The sequence below is a fragment of the Podarcis cretensis genome (assembly GCF_951804945.1).
Source record: "Podarcis cretensis genome assembly, chromosome: 8".
In the NCBI taxonomy this organism is placed as follows: Eukaryota; Metazoa; Chordata; class Lepidosauria; order Squamata; family Lacertidae; genus Podarcis; species Podarcis cretensis.
This window is the reverse complement of record NC_137177.1, coordinates 81,228,753-81,243,093: the sequence shown is the minus strand read 5'-3', so window position 1 is coordinate 81,243,093 and position 14,341 is coordinate 81,228,753. Positions and strand designations below refer to the sequence as shown.

The 14,341-nt window shown below is 46.6% G+C and overlaps 2 protein-coding genes across 7 annotated transcripts in view; one reads left to right on the top strand and one right to left on the bottom strand.

Moving 5' to 3' along the window:
- The window catches only part of LDLRAD2 (low density lipoprotein receptor class A domain containing 2), a 790,445-nt gene that overhangs the window by 671,803 nt on the left and 104,301 nt on the right, over positions 1–14,341 (bottom strand). The gene's annotated exons all lie outside the window — the stretch shown is intronic.
- The window catches only part of MFN2 (mitofusin 2), a 42,388-nt gene that overhangs the window by 9,639 nt on the left and 18,408 nt on the right, over positions 1–14,341 (top strand). For all 5 annotated transcript variants that reach the window (XM_079986922.1, XM_079986921.1, XM_079986920.1 and 2 more), the window contains exons 4-11: positions 1,148–1,283; positions 3,649–3,811; positions 4,877–5,001; positions 6,254–6,362; positions 8,274–8,381; positions 8,471–8,624; positions 10,739–10,806; positions 13,055–13,176. In XM_079986922.1, coding sequence (XP_079843048.1) covers positions 1,148–1,283; positions 3,649–3,811; positions 4,877–5,001; positions 6,254–6,362; positions 8,274–8,381; positions 8,471–8,624; positions 10,739–10,806; positions 13,055–13,176 — 985 coding nt within the window. The remainder of the gene's footprint in view (positions 1–1,147; positions 1,284–3,648; positions 3,812–4,876; positions 5,002–6,253; positions 6,363–8,273; positions 8,382–8,470; positions 8,625–10,738; positions 10,807–13,054; positions 13,177–14,341) is intronic.

Here is a 14,341-nt window from a genome sequence, read left to right as displayed (position 1 = left end):
GGTATTCATAAGCCTTGCTGCTTCAAAGTATTGTGGCTGGTAGCCATCGATGGGCCCCGGGATTTGCCAGACTTGGAACACGGTGCCTAATAATAATAATAATAATAATAATAATAATAATAATTTATTATTTATACCCCGCTCATCTGGCTGGGTCCCCCCAGCCACTCTGGGCGGTTTCCAACAAAACACTAAAATACAATAACCTATTAAACATTAAAAGCTTCCCTAAAGCCTTCAGATGTCTTCTAAAAGTTTGGTAGTTATTTTTCTCTTTGACATCTGGTGGGAGGGCGTTCCACAGGGCGGGCACCACTACCGAGAAGGCCCTCTGCCTGGTTCCCTGTAACTTGGCTTCTTGCAGTGAGGGAACCGCCAGAAGGCCCTCAGAGCTGGACCTCAGTGTCTGGAGAACAATGGAGGTGGAGGTGGAGACATTCCTTCAGGTATACTGGACTGAGGCCGTTTAGGGCTTTAAAAGTCAGCACCAACACTTTGAATTGTGCTCGGAAACGTACTGGGAGCCACTGTAGGTCTTTCAAGACCGATGTTATATGGTCTCGGTAGCCGCTCCCAGTCACCAGCCTAGCTGCCGCATTCTGGATTAGTTGTAGTTTCCGGGTCACCTTCAAAGGTAGCCCCACATAGAGCGCATTGCAGTAGTCCCAGCGGGAGATAACCAGAGCATACACCACACTGGCGAGACAGTCCGCGGGCAGATAGGGTCTCAGCCTGTGTACCAGATGGAGCTGATAAACAGCTGCCATGGACACAGAATTGACCTGCGCCTCCATGGACAGCTGAGAGTCCAAAATGACTCCCAGGGTGCGCACCTGGTCCTTCAGGGGCACAGTTACCCCATTCAGGACCAGGGAATCCTCCACACCCACCTGCCTCCTGTCTCCCAAGAACAGTACTTCTGTCTTGTCAGGAGTCAACCTCAATCTGTTAGCCACCATCCATCCTCCAACCGCCTCCAGACACTCACACAGGACCTTCACTGGTTCCAATTTGAAAGAGAGGTAGAGCTGGGTATCATCATTCCTACGTTTGAAACTAGAACTTGGTTAAGAACCAATGAGGACTAGAACCTTACTTTAGGGAAAGCGTGGCAGCCCTTGTAGATTTGGCTCCCTTTTGGTTTCAGAAACGCACAGGAACGTGGAGCTGGACCCCATCACCACAGAGGAGCAGGTGTTGGAGGTCAAAGGCTACCTGTCCAAGGTGGGCGGCATCAGCCAGGTGTTGGCCCGGCGTCACATGAAGGTGGCCTTTTTCGGACGGTGAGTGGGGCGCCAGGCAAGCGGTCTTGTGCCCAGTGAGGAATTTGGCTGAGGGTGGTGGCAGAAGCTCTACAGTGTGTCCTTGTCTGCCAGCAAATGCCAGCTTGATTGAATCACCTTCTCGTTTTACTCTTGGCTGGAAAAAGTCAACACTTCTGAAGCTCAGATCCCTGCTCAGCCATAAAAAGGTGGCAAGGAAGCCTTTTTCCCCACCCGAGGGCCAAATTCCCTTCTGGACAACTTCCTGAGGGCCACATGCCAGGGTTTTGCAGGGCCAGAGCAAAAAGTAGATAGAGCAGTAACTGGATTTTCGACATATATATATATATATATATATATATGTATGTGTGTGTGTGTGTGTGTGTGTGTGACGCTGTGGGTAAAACCTCAGCGCCTAGGACTTGCTGATCGCATGGTCGGCGGTTCAAATCCCCGCAACAGGCTAAGCTCCTGTTGTTCGGTCCCAGCTCCTGCCAACCTAGCAGTTCGAAAGCACCCCTAAGTGCAAGTAGATAAATAGGGACCGCTTACCAGCGGGAAGGTAAACGGCGTTTCCGTGTGCTGCGCTGGCTCGCCAGATGCAGCTTGTCACGCTGGCCACGTGACCCGGAAGTGTCTGCGGACAGCGCTGGCTCTCGGCCTCTAGAGTGAGATGAGCGCACAACCCTAGTCTGTCAAGACTGGCCCGTACGGGCCTTTACCTTTATATATATAGGGGTGTGTGTGTGTATGTATATATACATATACATCTGTATATAAACATACATACATACATACATACACATGTGTATATATATATATATATATATATATATATATATATATATATATACACACATACACAGTGGTACCTCAGGTTACATACCCTTCAGGTTACATACACTTCAGGTTACAGACTCCGCTAACCCAGAAATAGTGCTTCAGGTTAAGAACTTTACTTCAGGATGAGAACAGAAATCGTGCTCCGGCGGCGCATCAGCAGCAGGAAGCCCCATTAGCTAAAGTGGTGCTTCAGGTTAAGAGCAGTTTCAGGTTGAGAACGGACCTCCGGAACGAATTAAGTACTTAACCTGAGGTTCCACTGTACATACATGTATATATACATATACATATATATATATATGTATGTATGTATATATATATATATATATACACACACACACACACATTCATATATATATGTGTGTGTGTGTGTGTATGTGTGTGTATATATAATGTATATATGTATATGTGTCTGTGTGTGTGTGTACACACACACACACATTTTTATTGGTTTTTGCATATATTTTCCAAACAAATCATGTCATCTCATCTCATCTTATACATCATTTTGGCTATTTTAGCCTGAGACTTCCATCAACCACGTCTGATAATTTTCAAACCTCCTCTTTCAATCCTACATTTATTATCCTAACTATTACTTTTAATAGTCAATAACTTAAAATCCATTCTCATAAATCTTTTCTGTAATATTTCATATAGTTCTCCTTACAAAACATCTTGTAGTTCTATCAGCGTGGTCAGATGATTACAATTGTCTTTCAAATAACTCGCATATTTCCACCAATCTTTCAAGAATTTCTGGTCCCGCTGGTTTCGAATTCTCCCTGTCATCTTATCCAATTCTGCGTAGTCCATTAATTTCATCTGCCATTCCTCTTTCGTCGGTAATTCTTCTTGCTTCCATTTCTGTGCCAGTAATACTCTTGCTTCAGGATTTTTGACTTTTGTTAAGCACAAGTAATAGCAGCATTTTTTTCCAGGGGACGTGAATAAAAATGACCCACATTCAATGCTTTGTGCGTGCTTAATTTTCATAGAATTATAGAGCCCAACCCCTCTGCAATGCGGGCATCTCAACATGTGGTCTCCCATCCAATTTGAAACCACCCCAGACCCTGCTTAGCTTTGCAAACGTGCTAGCCTTTTTATTGCCGTATTATTTCCCCAGCCACTCTGTACGGCTTCCAGCACATAACAAAACGTCCAGCCATATAAACTTCCTGATACAGGGCTGCCTTCAGACGTCTTCTAAGAGTTGTGTAGTTCTTTTAACTCCCTTATCTCACTCAGTTGTGTTGCTATTCTTTGTTTCTTCTGGTGTGTTGCTGGAGCAGATTTTCCTGCTGAAATAAATAAAATGATTTAAAAAACGAAACAAAATCCCTTCACAGCTGAGGAGTTGCGGGCAGAACTATGTGGTTGTTGTTTGTGGCTGTGCTTGCTCCTGGCATGCAGCCCCCAGAGGATTGGTCAAGGGCCGGTAATAAAGGCTCAGCCGCCACCCCTGGTTTTACATAGCCCTTTTGTCCAGGCAGGGCAGGTCCCTGCCCCAAGGACCTTACAGATGCGTTTGTGTTCTCAGGACGAGCAATGGGAAGAGCACAGTCATCAATGCCATGCTGTGGGACAAGGTCCTTCCCTCGGGCATCGGACACACCACAAACTGCTTCTTGCGCGTGGAGGGGACAGAGGGCCAGGACGCCTTTCTGCTCACTGAGGGGTCCGAGGAGAAGAAAAGCGTCAAGGTGAGCACATCTCCAGTCAGCGGAGGGAGACAGTTTTTGGAAGGGAGGGCGAGCAGCTCTTTCCAGATGTTTTCAGTCTACTATTGTTTTAACTCCATGAAACTTTTACATTATTATTGCTGGTTTTTCCTACTGGTGATTTTATAGCTTTTATCTTTTTCTTTTGCAAAGCACTTCGAGGAGTTTTTTCCTACAGTCAGGAACTGTAAATTTTATGAAATAAATAGTTTCTATACCACTTAATAGGGATGCGGGTGGCACTGTGGTCTAAACCACAGAACCTAGGGCTTGCCAATCAGAAGGTTGGTGGTTCGAATCCCCGCAACGGGGTGAGCTCCCGTTGCTTGGTCCCTGCTCCTGCCCACCTAGCAGTTCAAAAGCACGTCAAAGTGCAAGTAGATAAATAGGTACCGCTCTGACGGGAAGGTAAATGGCGTTTCCGTGCGCTGCTCTGGTTCGCCAGAAGCGGCTTAGTCATGCTGGCCACATGACCCAGAACCTGTACGCCGGCTCCCTCGGCCAATAAAGCGAGAAGAACGCCACAACCCCAGAGTCGGCCATGACTGGACCTAACGGTCCTTTACACCACTTAATGGTAGAGCGGGCTTCTAAGCCTCCCAAAACCACTTCCCACTCAAACCCATAATTTTCTTTGATCCTTTTACACGGTTTCGTATGTCCGTGGTATTTTATGCATTGTGACTTGCCTTTGTTTTTATTGATTATCGTTTAGTAATTTTCTATTGCGACTGATAAGTGTAAGCCATTTAATTGTTATTTGCTGATATTTAATTTTCCTGTTTACCACTAGATTCTAATGGATCGTTGAATATTGCTTTGTTTGATATAAGTTGTTTGTATTTAAGTTATTGTGACTTTTTTTTGTACTGGATCAGATTGTTATTATTAATGTTTGACATTTCATTATTTTTTTATATGGGTTGGAAGCTGCCCCAGGTGGCTGGGCCAACCCAGCCAGATGGGCAGGGTATAAATAAATAAATAAAATAAATACTATTATTATTATTATTTCTCTCTTTCTATCTGCCAACCCTCTATGTCCAGACGGTCAACCAACTGGCTCACGCACTCCATCAAGATGAACTCCTGACTGCCGGAGGAATGGTCAGTGTAATGTGGCCAAACTCCAAGTGTCCCCTCCTCAAAGATGACCTGGTTTTGATGGACAGGTGAGAGATCTGCCTTTCCCCCATGCCCCTGGGGAACAATCCTGAAACCAGTTGGCTGCTAAGTTGCTGTACGCATGTAGAAGCACGGAAAACGAGGGAGATGTTTCCCCAGAAACTCCTCCTGCGCCGCTGGCCTCGTTCCAGCTTCCTGGCTTAGCAGGCATTTAATTTGTAAACTGATGCTATATTCTCCCGGTGAGCTAATTGCAGCCAGCTTATCCTTTCTCCGTAGGCGATTTGAGATAATGGCTTTAATTCCTTCTCTGCTTCTAAAATCTGCCCCTCTCTTTCTAAAAACAGTTTGCGCCTTTTTAAAAACCTCCTCTCTCCCAGTCCTGAAAACTGGCTGCTAGTTGTTAGCCACTGGTTTCTCAAAAGCATCCATTTGGCTGAGATGAGAAAGCAGGATGCTATTCTCAGTATCTGGTACTCACAGGTAGACTCTGACTGGCCACGGAGGCTCAATTGAACTATATGCATATTAAGAGGCAGGATAAGGTTCTGTCTGTTGCAGAAATTATTTCTGCCCCACAGAAGCTTTCACAAGAAACAGGAAGCAGGACTGGTTAGGCCTTCGGCTCTTCCGTGTTTTTCCTTCTTATTGTTTGCGTGTACCACCTGTGCTCAGAGATCTGTATTGGTGTCCAATTTGCTACCAGGCTGTGTTCAAGTTTTTAATAATAGCACATAAAACTCTTAACAGTTTTGGTCAAGTTTCCCGGCAATATCGCCTTACCCCCAAATCGGCCAGCTTGACCTCTCTGATCTGCAGAACTGCCGCTGCTGCAGGTGCCAAATTATACTCCTTCCGCATTTGTAAGAGGTAAATCTTCTAGTGTGGTGGAACCTGCACTTTGGAACTCCCTGCCACTTGACACCAGGCAGGCGTCCTCACTGTACTCTTTTTTGTGCCTGCTAAAATCATTTGTAGGCCAGACTTCCCACGTGTGTAGAATGCCAACATGTGTTTTAATCTGGTTTTTAGCACATTGTTGATTTTCTGAAGGTCTGATTGTTGCTGCTTTTTTACAGATGTGTGTGTATATATATATGTATACCACTTTGAAGGAGGTTTTTTTTTTGCAGTCAAATGGTTTATAAATGTTAGGAAATAAATAGCTTTGAATCAAAGCCCTGCTTTCTCAGTAGTTCGGGGTGGGCTGTTGTGTTGTCGGGCTAACGAGACAGCTGTCAATAACACTTTTCTTCTGCATCTGGCATTCCTTCCCCCACCCCTTGCCTGTCCTATTAGCCCTGGAATCGACGTAACCACCGAATTGGACAGCTGGATTGACAAGTTCTGCTTGGACGCTGACGTCTTTGTCTTGGTGGCAAACTCCGAGTCGACCCTGATGCAGACGGTAAGCCTCATCTTTCGGTTAATTTACCTTCTCTTTGCTTTCGGAGGAGACTTTGCCATGCCTCTCAATATCTGTTGGCTGGCAATCACCGCGAGCAGGGAGAGTCACCATTGCGTTTGGGTGTTGCTTGCGAGTTTCTTTTAAAAAAATATATATTAAAGACTTTTCATAATACAGAACAAACTAGTCTAAACAAACACATTTAGTTCCATTTCTTATTGTATCCCACTTCCCGTTGTATTATCCCGTTTTGATTTCTCGTTACACATCTGTCCAGTAATGTATCTCCAGTATAATACAGTGGTACCTCGGGTTACATACGCTTCAGGTTACAGACTCCGCTAACCTGGAAATAGTACCTCAGGTTAAGAATTTTGCTTCAGGATGAGACAGTTTTAGGTTAAGAACGGACCTCCAGAACGAATTAAGTACTTAACCCGAGGTACCACTGTATCCTGTTGCATCCCTCTTGTTTTTTATGATAGTATCCTGATCTCTTGATCTAGGCCCAGCTTTCCAAACTTTCCATGTTGGCAACACACTTTTCAGACGTGCATCATTTCGCGACACAGTAATTCAGTTTGGCATCGTTTCGCGACACAGTATTTCAGTTTTACTAGCAAACTGGAAGTTAAATTAACCCCTTTCCAGCCCCGGGAGGAGCATTTGTGCAACACACCTACACACTGCAGCCGACACACAGTTTGGAAAATTCTGCTCTCAGCCCTTTCGTTTTTCCAGTCTTTTTCCAGAGGCAATACCATAGCTTTAAGAGCAATGTTCTTTGAGTCCACTCCAGATTCGTAAACAGAGTCCTTTCTTTCCGCTTAAGCTAAAGAAAGTCCAGCACCGAAATCCCAAACCCTTTCCCCCCTTTTCTGGCCCCATATCCAAATGTAATCACCATTTGTAATCTTACCTTCTCCTTCTCCAAATCATTGTATGGAGATTAGGCCTGGATTTTGTATCAGTGCATTGCCCAGGACTGGTATGAGGGCCAGACTGTGACGGCGGCTTCACTGGGCAATATTATCATGGCTGAAACCGTCGCAGCAGCTCCTGGAGTGACCAAACTGCTTTGCATGCACCCAAGTCTCTGGTCTCTGTTGGTTGCCAAACTCTGTGTGTGTGTGTGTGTGTGTGTGTGTGTGTGTGTGTGTGTGTACAGTGGAACCTTGGTTTCCAAACGGCTTAGTTGCCAAACAAATCGGCTCCCAAACGCTGCAAACCCGGAAATAAGTGTTCCGGACTGTGAACGTTTTTCAGAAGCCAAACATCCGACGGTTTCAGGAGTCGAACGGACTCCCGGAACGGATTACCGTATTTTTTGCTCTATGAGACGCACTTTTTCCCTCCTAAAAAGTATGGGGAAATGTGTGTGCGTCTTATGGAGCGAATGCAGGCTGCGCTGCTATCCCAGAAGCCAGAACAGGGAGAGGGATCGCTGCGCAGCGCTCCCTCTTGCTGTTCTAGCTTCTGGCTTAGCCCCTCTGTCCCTTCCCCCACCTCCCGCAAAAGCCCCCAAGAGCCGCGCTCCCTTTAAAGAGCCGCGCGGAGGGGGCTTTTCCTTGGGGAAAAGTCTGCTAGCGCCGCTCACACACTCCACGCGGCTCGTGAAATGGAGCGCTGAGCAGAGCCTGGGATGCATACAGGCTCTGCTCAGCGCTCCCTTTAAAGAATATTTTCTTCCTTGCCTCCCCCCTCTAAAAACTAGGTGTGTCTTATGGTCAGGTGCACCTTATGGAGCGAAAAATACGGTGAGTTCGAGAACCAAGCTACCACTGTAGAGGATGTTTTTGAGTGATGTGGAAGGGCAACTCTGGAGCGGGGAGGCCAAGGGGGTGCATGCCCGGGCCCAGTGTCACCCAGCCACACACGCCCGATTCTCTGACTTCGGCCCTCCTTTTCCAGGAGAAGCAGTTCTTCCACAAAGTCAACACCCGGTTGTCGCGGCCCAACATTTTCATCCTGAACAACCGCTGGGATGCCTCTGCCTCCGAACCGGAGTATATGGAAGAGGTGAGAGTTTTCAGCGGAAGCCGTGAAGGGCGTTTGGGGAGGGGGGGAGTTCCACCGTTCCTCACGCGAGCCCCCTTTCCCCCTTCCAGGTCCGGCGCCAACATATGGAACGCTGCACCAGCTTCCTGGTGGACGAGCTGGGTGTGGTGGATCGGGCCCAGGCCGGCGACCGCATCTTCTTCGTCTCCGCCAAAGAGGTGCTGAGCGCCCGAATCCAGAAGGCGCAGGGGATGCCCGAAGGAGGTAACCGGGTGGGACCCCACTTCCCAGAGTGGGAAGTCTCCACTGGCCTAGTCGCCATCTCTTGGCCTAGTCTACCTCACAGGGTTGTTGTGTAGCTAGATTGGGGAGTGGGCCTAAGAACAGGCTTTTTCTGTAGTGGCTCCGTTTGTGGAATGCTCCCCAGGGAGGTTCACCTAGTGCCTTCGTTATATATTTTTATAGGCGCCAGGCAAAAATTTTCCTTTTCACCCAGGCCTTTGGCCAATTAATATTCTGCAGCCTTTTAAATGTGTCAGCGGGTTTTTTTGGTTTGATTATTTACTTGTGTTTTACCTTGTATTTTATTCTGTGAACCTCCCTGAGATTTTTTGACGAAGGGCCATACAGTGGTACCTCGGGTTAAGTACTTAATTTGTTCCGGAGGTCCGTACTTTACCTGAAACTGTTCTTAACCTGAAGCACCACTTTAGCTAATGGGGCCTCCTGCTGCTGTCGCACCGCCAGAGCACGATTTCTGTTCTCATCCTGAAGCAAAGTTCTTAACCTGAAGCACTATTTCTGGGTTAGTGGAATCTGTAACCTGAAGCGTATGTAACCTGTAGCGTATGTAACCCGAGGTACCACTATATAGCAATCTAAAATAAAAGTGGTACCTTGGTTTTCGAACATCTCGCAAGCCGAACGTTTTAGTTTTCGAACGCTGAAAACCCGGAAGTAAATGCTTCCGTTTTCTAACACGCCTCGGTTTTCAAACGTTTCAGAAGTTGAATGGCCTTCCAGAACAGATTACGTTTGAAAACCGAGGTACCACTGTACATACATACATACCACATTGGGCTCCTTGGAGGAAAGGCAGGATAGGAATAAAATATTGTAACTCCTTCTGATAACAAACTCAGGCGCTGAGTGCCAACAAGATTTCAGCCCCAATGGGTCAGCTTTTAATTTTATTTATTCCTTAAAACATTTGCATACTGCGGGTGGCATTGTGGGTTAAACCACAGAGCCTAGGACTTGCCGATCAGAAGGTCGGCGGTTCAAATCCCCACGACGGGGTTAGCTCCTGTTGCTCAGTCCCAGCTCCTGCCAACCTAGCAGTTCAAAAGCACGTCAAAGCGCAAGTAGATAAATAGGTACCGCTCCGGCGGGAAGGTAAACGGCGTTTCCGTGCGCTGCTCTGGTTCACCAGAAGCAGTTTAGTCATGCTGGCCACATGACCCGGAAGCTGTACGCTGGCTCCCTCGGCCAGTAAAGCGAGATGAATGCCGCAACCCCAGAGTTGGCCACGACTGGACCTAATGGTCAGGGGTCCCTTTACCTTTACTTTTATATCATAAATATCTTAAGAGGTGTGCAGCAATAAAAACAGAAAACTGTTAAAAAGTTAAAAGCAGACACCAATGAAGCATTGTGGGAGGGTGCTTCCTTAATTGCTTGCATAGGCCTGGTGGAATAGGAAGGTTTTCGGCAGGCATTTAAAAGTCGGCACAGAAGGCACCCGCTGAATCTCCAGTGGCAGAGAGTTCCGCTGGGCTAGGCTGACGACACTAAAGACCCGATTTCTTGTTGCCATCAAATGAGCTTCACCAACTTGGGACGCAGGTGGCGCTGTGGGTTAAAGCCTCAGCGCCTAGGGCTTGCCGATCGAAAGGTCGGCGGTTCGAATCCCTGCGGCGGGGTGCGCTCCCGCTGCTCGGTCCCAGCGCCTGCCAACCTAGCAGTTCGAAAGCACCTCTGGGTGCAAGTAGATAAATAGGGACCGCTTACCAGCGGGAAGGTAAACGGCGTTTCCGTGTGCGGCTCTGGCTCGCCAGAGCAGCGATGTCACGCTGGCCACGTGACCCGGAAGTGTCTCCGGACAGCGCTGGCCCCTGGCCTCTTAAGTGAGATGGGCGCACAACCCCAGAGTCTGTCAAGACTGGCCCGTACGGGCAGGGGTACCTTTACCTTTACCTTAACTTGGGGAAAGTTGGTGAGGACGTTTTGAGGTTCTTAGGGAAGACAGGTGGCACCAAAAAGACCCTGTTTTTGTGTGAGATGGGATCAGAAGCAGGGACTCCCTTGCTGATTTTAATTGGGTGGGGGTGGAATATCCTGACTATTTCAAGTGGATTTTGATGCTTTTTCCCTCCTAGGCGGGGCACTGGCAGAAGGGTTCCAAGTGAGGATGTTTGAGTTCCAGAACTTTGAGAGGAGATTTGAGGCAAGTCTTGATTTTGTGTGCTGAGCTCATCCCGTATACCAACACCCCAGGGGCAAAGAATAGAATAGAATAGAATAGAATAGAATAGAATAGAATAGAATAGAATAGAATAGAATAGAATAGAATAGAATAGACTTTATTTGCGTAGCCGACAGGCCATAGCATCAAAGGACAAACACCGACAAAAATACATTACGAATATAGTTACCATAAAATCTTATGACCTATTAAAACCCTAGGTAGAAGCTGGATTATCATTCATCCATGACCCTCTGTCCCATGGGCGGCGGCCTTTTCTCTGGTAGATTGTTCCAGGTCGGTTAAGTGAATAGACCAGCCAAATTGAAAGATGATAAATATAAATATAACCTCGGAGGGATGGTCAGGAAAGGGAGAAAGATAATAATAACCAGATGCAGATAAATTAATAATCTCAGTACTTAAAACTTGGCAGAGGTAATAAAATAATAATAATAAAACGTAAAGATAATAATAATAAGATCCTAGGCGAGGAATCCGGGTGACGACACTGATGTCATTCAGATAGCAGCTCTTAGTCTCATTGCTCTCTCGATAAATTTGGCAACCTTCTCTGTTGTCGAGCTGTTCTGGTTGGCTAGGAGTGAGAACAATTTGGCTTCACAAGAGCGGCCCAGGATGGCAAATAGGAGCGGCATGATGGTCTCGTCCCTGAGATCTTTATATAGGGAGCAAGACAAGAGAACGTGTGACACAGTCTCTACGTAGCCAGCTCCACAGGGGCAGAGCCGGTTCTCGAATGAAATTTTTTGATATCTACCTTCAAGAACAGCTGAGGGTAACATATTTAGTCTGGCCAGTGTAAAGGCCCGTCTGAGTTTTGGAATGGTTAAGGTAGACAAATAAGGTGCCCAAAAATCAAAGTGGGGCAAAGCATCTGTGCTCTGCAAGTGAAAGAACTTCCAGTTTTGCCCCATTTATAGTAAGGCCTGAGTGCAGATGATGGGAGCAGTTTCTCTGAGGCTGCCTGCCAGAGCCGGTAATACTGGGATAGATGGGCCAAAAGCCAGAAGGCAGCTTCTTACGCCCCTGGGCAGTGTGGATTAATAACCTCCATTTCTCAAAACTCTGTGCAATGGATTTTAATTGTCCCTTACTTGCCTGAGCAAATTCCTCTCCCTTTTTATAGTTTCCCCTCAAATCGCTCTATGCCAGCCTCCCTGCAACCTGGGACTCTCTGGATTTTTTGGACTACAATTCCCATCAATCACAGCCAGTGCTGGCATTGGATGATGGGAGTTGTAGTCCAAAACATCTGGAAGGCCCCTGGTTGAGAAAAGGCTGGTTTCTTCTATTCTTCCCTCCTCTCTTGAGCTAAGAAATAATGGAAACTTCCCCACTCCCAGAAATTTGACACCAGGATAGTTATTGCATTGGTGCTGTGGGACACGGGTGGCGCTGTGGGTTCGAATCCCCGCGACGGGGTGAGCTCCCGTTGCTCGGTCCCTGCTCCTGCCAACCTAGCAGTTCGAAAGCACCTCAAAGTGCAAGTAGATAAATAGGTACCGCTCCAGCGGGAAGGTAAACGGTGTTTCCGTGCGCTGCTCTGGTTCGCCAGAAGCGGCTTAGTCATGCTGGTCACATAACCCGGAAGCTGTACGCCAGCTCCCTCGGCCTATAGAGCGAGATGAGCGCCACAACCCCAGAGTCATCCACGACTGGACCTAATGGTCAGGGGTCCCTTTACCTTTTGTCTGAGTAAATAACCCACAATCTTTGTTTTGTGAATAGTGCAGGTTTTTTTTTGAACTAGGTTATAGAGAAATCCCGAGAAACCCAATTTTCATTTAAAATAAAATCAAGTTTGATGAGACGTGGTTCTTATATTAATGAGCAGAGTGGTCAATTTCCCCCTACCTGTAACTCAGACATGCCTCTGGGGAGGCATTGTTTGACAGTAAAATCACAAGTTTGGGAAGGGAAGGCCCTTTGAAAGGGAAATGAAGACCATTGGAAATGAAGATGTACTGCTGGGCAAATATTCACTGTTTAGATTGTTGTATTTGAGGGGGAGGGGATTGAGGAGAAAATCAAGTTGCTGGTCCTCAAGGTGGCAAAGTTAGGACCGAAAGTGGATCACCAAATGCCAAAGTTGCCCCCCTTGAGATTGCCAGAAGCAGGTAACCTGCTGTATGTAAAATCTGCTTGATTTTTAATCTGTAAAATGCAGGTTGCTGAGCTGAACTTCCTGTCCCCTTTGCTCATGCAGGAATGCATCTCTCAGTCGGCGGTGAAGACCAAGTTTGAGCAGCACACAGTCAGAGCCAAGCAGATCGCGGAAGAGGTCCGCCACATCATGGACTCGGTGCATGTGGCTGCCCAGGAACAGAGGTGAGCAGCTGCAGAACAGCAGGAGATGGTCAGACGCGTTGCTTTCTTCTGAAAGTAGAAGTTCAAACGTAGTCACAGTGGCTGGTTGCAGCCACTGATAGTCTCCTCCATGAATTTGCCTGATTCTCTGATCCAAAGAATTTTGATGCAGAGATGGTTCAAAGTGAGCCAGGTGGGCTTTTAATCTCTTTTAGAGAATATACAAAGTCACAGGTTAAAGGAGGATGTATGCAGTAACAACTCTTTGGCTCAGACTTCCAGCCCAGGATGCAGAATGCTTCAAAAGTAAAGTAAAGTAAAGTAAAGTAAAGTAAAGTAAAGTAAAGTAAAGTAAAGTAAAGTAAAGTAAAGTAAAGTAAAGTAAAGTAAAAAGTAAAGTAAAGTAAAAAGTAAAGTAAAGTAAAGTAAAGTAAAGTAAAAAGTAAAGTAAAGTGGTACCTCGGGTTAAGTACTTAATTCGTTCCGGAGGTCCGTTCTTAACCTGAAACTGTTCTTAACCTGAAGCACCACTTTAGTTAATGGGGCTTCCTGCTGCTGATGCGCCGCCGGAGCACGATTTCTGTTCTCATCCTGAAGCAAAGTTCTTAACCTGAAGCACTATTTCTGGGTTAGCGGAGTCTGTAACCTGAAGCGTATGTAACCTGAAGCATATGTAACCCAAGGTACCACTCTAAAATAAAGTAAAATAAAATTAATAACATAATATAATATAATATAATATAATAATATATAATATGCTTGCACCCACACACTTGTTAAGTGAAATGAAATGGTTTCTCCCAATGGAAAACATTTGCTGCTGAAGGGTGGATCGGAGTGGGGAGGCCTGCTGGCCGCTAAGGGGGCTGATCGAGGTGGCAAGATCTGCTAACACGAAGGGGCTGATTCAGGGGAAGGTCTGTTGCCGCTAAGGGGCTAATCAGGGTGGGGAGTCCTGCCACTGTTAAGGACCTGATTGGGGGAGGCGTGCCACCGCTAAGGAGCTGATCAGGGGCAGGGGGCTGCTGATGCAAAACGGCTGATCAGGAGGAGACTTGCAGTCTCTTTTGCTGTTATGTCCTTGTGCATACAGAACTGCGGAAAACCCACTGGCCTGGTTGCCTAGCTCTGTTCAGTATTGTGTTGTTGTTGTTGTTTAGTCGTTTAGTTGTGTCCGACTCTTTGT